Source organism: Brachionichthys hirsutus, unplaced genomic scaffold (assembly GCF_040956055.1).
Source record: "Brachionichthys hirsutus isolate HB-005 unplaced genomic scaffold, CSIRO-AGI_Bhir_v1 contig_645, whole genome shotgun sequence".
In the NCBI taxonomy this organism is placed as follows: domain Eukaryota; kingdom Metazoa; phylum Chordata; class Actinopteri; order Lophiiformes; family Brachionichthyidae; genus Brachionichthys; species Brachionichthys hirsutus.
Genome location: NW_027180917.1, coordinates 1 through 2,843, shown reverse-complemented (window position 1 = coordinate 2,843; position 2,843 = coordinate 1). Strand labels below are relative to the sequence as shown.

General features: G+C 46.0%; 1 protein-coding gene across 1 annotated transcript; it reads left to right on the top strand.

The window, feature by feature from the left end:
- Positions 1 to 320: 320 nt before the first annotated feature.
- On the top strand, positions 321 to 2,838 carry LOC137916906 (ras association domain-containing protein 6-like; the record flags this gene model as incomplete). Its single annotated transcript, XM_068759863.1, has 6 exons — positions 321 to 829; positions 1,405 to 1,481; positions 1,623 to 1,701; positions 1,913 to 2,073; positions 2,406 to 2,500; positions 2,669 to 2,838. Coding segments are annotated over exons 2-6 (564 nt in total), but the record flags the coding sequence as incomplete, so codon positions are not given.
- Between the last annotated feature and the right edge of the window lie 5 nt (positions 2,839 to 2,843).

Here is a 2,843-nt window from a genome sequence, read left to right as displayed (position 1 = left end):
TCATCGATACCGTTTTTTTTATGCCGGGTAGAGTTTTGTTTTGTTCTGCCTCTGAGGCGACGCCTGTAGTTTCCTATATATATATGTATACATCTCGAGACGTGGAAGTCGCCATGACGGATCGGTGGTTTAAGTCTGGAAGTGCCAGTGACAGGATTGTAAAACATTTGAAGAAGATATTGTGTGTTGCTACTTAAAGTCTGCAACACACAATACCCCCCCCCCCCCCCCCCCCCAGACTTCCAGGCTCAGAGCAGTGTGTTCCCTTTGATCACAGATTAAAGAACCACTTCTGCTCAAGTTACAGCGCCTGTAGTGGCTTTATGTACTCTGGGGCATTATTGAACTGGTTTGTCACCTCATTTATCAGCTGCCCTCCTTTGCTTTGACTTTTGACATGCGTGCAATTCTGAAATCAAACACACACACACACACACACACACATGCAGACCCACGGGGTTGCACGCACAAAAATGCCAATGGTTCAGTAGCATTTGCTGAAGGGAAAGTGTGAACACGGCATGTCGAGGCTTGAAAGACACGCATGAAGAACTCTCATGAGTTCAATGTCAAGGTAGACGATAACTTCGTGTACACCGTGTTCCCAGAACAACATAACAAAACGTAATATTTCAAATGTGCTTTAATAATAAGGGCGGTGAAGGTGTAGTTGTTTCCCGCTGATCATGTGGGGTTTCCCACGTATTGTTCTTGAGCTGTCAGGACAGGGAGGGGAAGGCCGCTCCTGAATACCTGAGATGATTCCACACCACCAAACAGGCTGAGACAGCAACAGGTTCAAGAAAGTGAGAGAAAAACCCTTCACAAGGCAAGGCTGCTCTTCTTATTGCTCCCGTCATTCACTTCAATAAAAAGCAGAAAGAAATACAACGTTAAAAAAAAGAGAAGCCAGGTGGAGATTCCAACGAAAACCCCGCGTCACAGCCGCCGTATTCGGAGCGTCCGACCGAAAGAGTAAGCAAATGGTTGGGTTTCCACTGTCATGACTGGTTACTGGGTGGAGCACTGTCATTAAATCTCATGGAGGCAAGTACCAAAAAAAGGAAAGAAGCAGAGTAAAGGCATGGTTAGAGAGAAAGCGGGGATAAATATAACCCGAAAGAACTTCAGTGGGGGAGAGAAAGAGACACGCGGAGAAAAGATAGATTTAAGGAACAGAAAGACGAAGAGACTGAAACAAGAGGTCGGGTTTATCTCATCAGAGGGTGAGACTCCGGTTATGCTGTTTATTCTGGGAAGGCGTGGCTCTGCTGTGTAGTTCCTTATTAAATATTGACACAGTGGTGAGCAGGTGTCTTTTTTAGGAACTGCAGCTCAGCAAAGCGAACTCCGCTGTCTGTAAGGTCCATCTATCTGTGTGATTTCATTTCATTTCATCTGTAGTTGTTCTTCCAACCGACCATGAATGAAGCAGCCAACTTCCAAAAGGTCCACACAGGAGATGGGCGGACGCTGTCAAGGTGGGAGCCAGCTGGCACCTTGCAGAACAGAGAATAGCAAATGTTGTCCTCTTGAATTCTCACAAATGTACGCCGGAGCTCCGTCTCCGTGCTCGCGCGGCTCAGCTCTGCTTCATTGTTGCTGTTCTGTCGTCATTGCAGGGTGAAGTTTCTCTCGCTGTTAAGAACCTACAACTGCTTCCTGAAGGACCAGACTCAGCTGCACCTCGGTTATTCCCAGGTGTGATGCGATCACCTTCAGTCAGTTCCCATCTTCTCACAGTCAAACGCCCCGAGACGTGCGCCGTAACCTCCTTTATTTAGGAGCTTAACTTTGACGGGACTTCGCTTCATGATTAAATGGCTGTTTATGGTATCGAGGGAAGACAAAGTGATATGTTTGTCGGTTGTATGACTGTAATCCTAAACCAGTCGGTCTGTCTCTCTAACAGGGGGAGGATGGAGAGGTGGTGGTGGAGGGGTTTCTGAATATCTCCTGGGGAGTGCGGAGACCCATCAGGCTGAAAATACAAGACGACAAACAGATGCTCCCCTTCGCTCCCCTAATCCCTCCTGACCCGGTCAGTCCAGTCAGCCCACTCGGGAACAAAAGGTTGTTTTCCCCTTCTTTTTTTCTTAATAATAATAGTAATAATTATTATTATTATAGTGATAATAATAATGAATGAATTTATTTTATTTTGGTTCACTTTTCAGTGAAACAGGAACAAAAGACAATTGTACAAAGGCTTTATATATATATAAATCAAAATATGAGGCTCCTCAATGGAGACATAATCTGCAGTACATTCATCTTTCATTCAGAAAGCTGCATGAGTGAAACTTTTCAGGCCCAAATTAAAGTTTGTTAAAACTAAGGCGAGGGAATTAAGGTACTTCTGATCAGTTTACAGTCCCTGAGATGGAATCTTCCTAAATCTCCAGGGGAATGACTCGGTGGGGAGAATACGCCGACCTTCACCACATCGACGAGATGGTCGAGACGCCGCAGGACAAAGCTGTCACCAGTCCTTTACCAGGTGGGTCATGAGGTTCTCACACCATGAAAGTGCACCGTTTTACTTTCAATTGCAGAATGATCTTTTATAGAACTTAAAGCAGCTCATCGCTGGTCTGGGCTTTGATGTCAAAGCAATAAAACAATGTTGAGTATGAGACATCTATCCGTGTGTTTCCGCGCCGCAAAGGCCCACCCATTTACGAGACCACCACGCTGCACGTCATAAAACAAAAGAGCTTGGACATGGAGGCGGAGGTGGAGTCCAACCTGTTTCGCTGCATGAGCGATGCCTCATTGGTCAAGAGGAGGAGGGGTAGGATGAAGTCAGCAGCACAACTAGAGAAGGAGCGGCAGCATCGCTT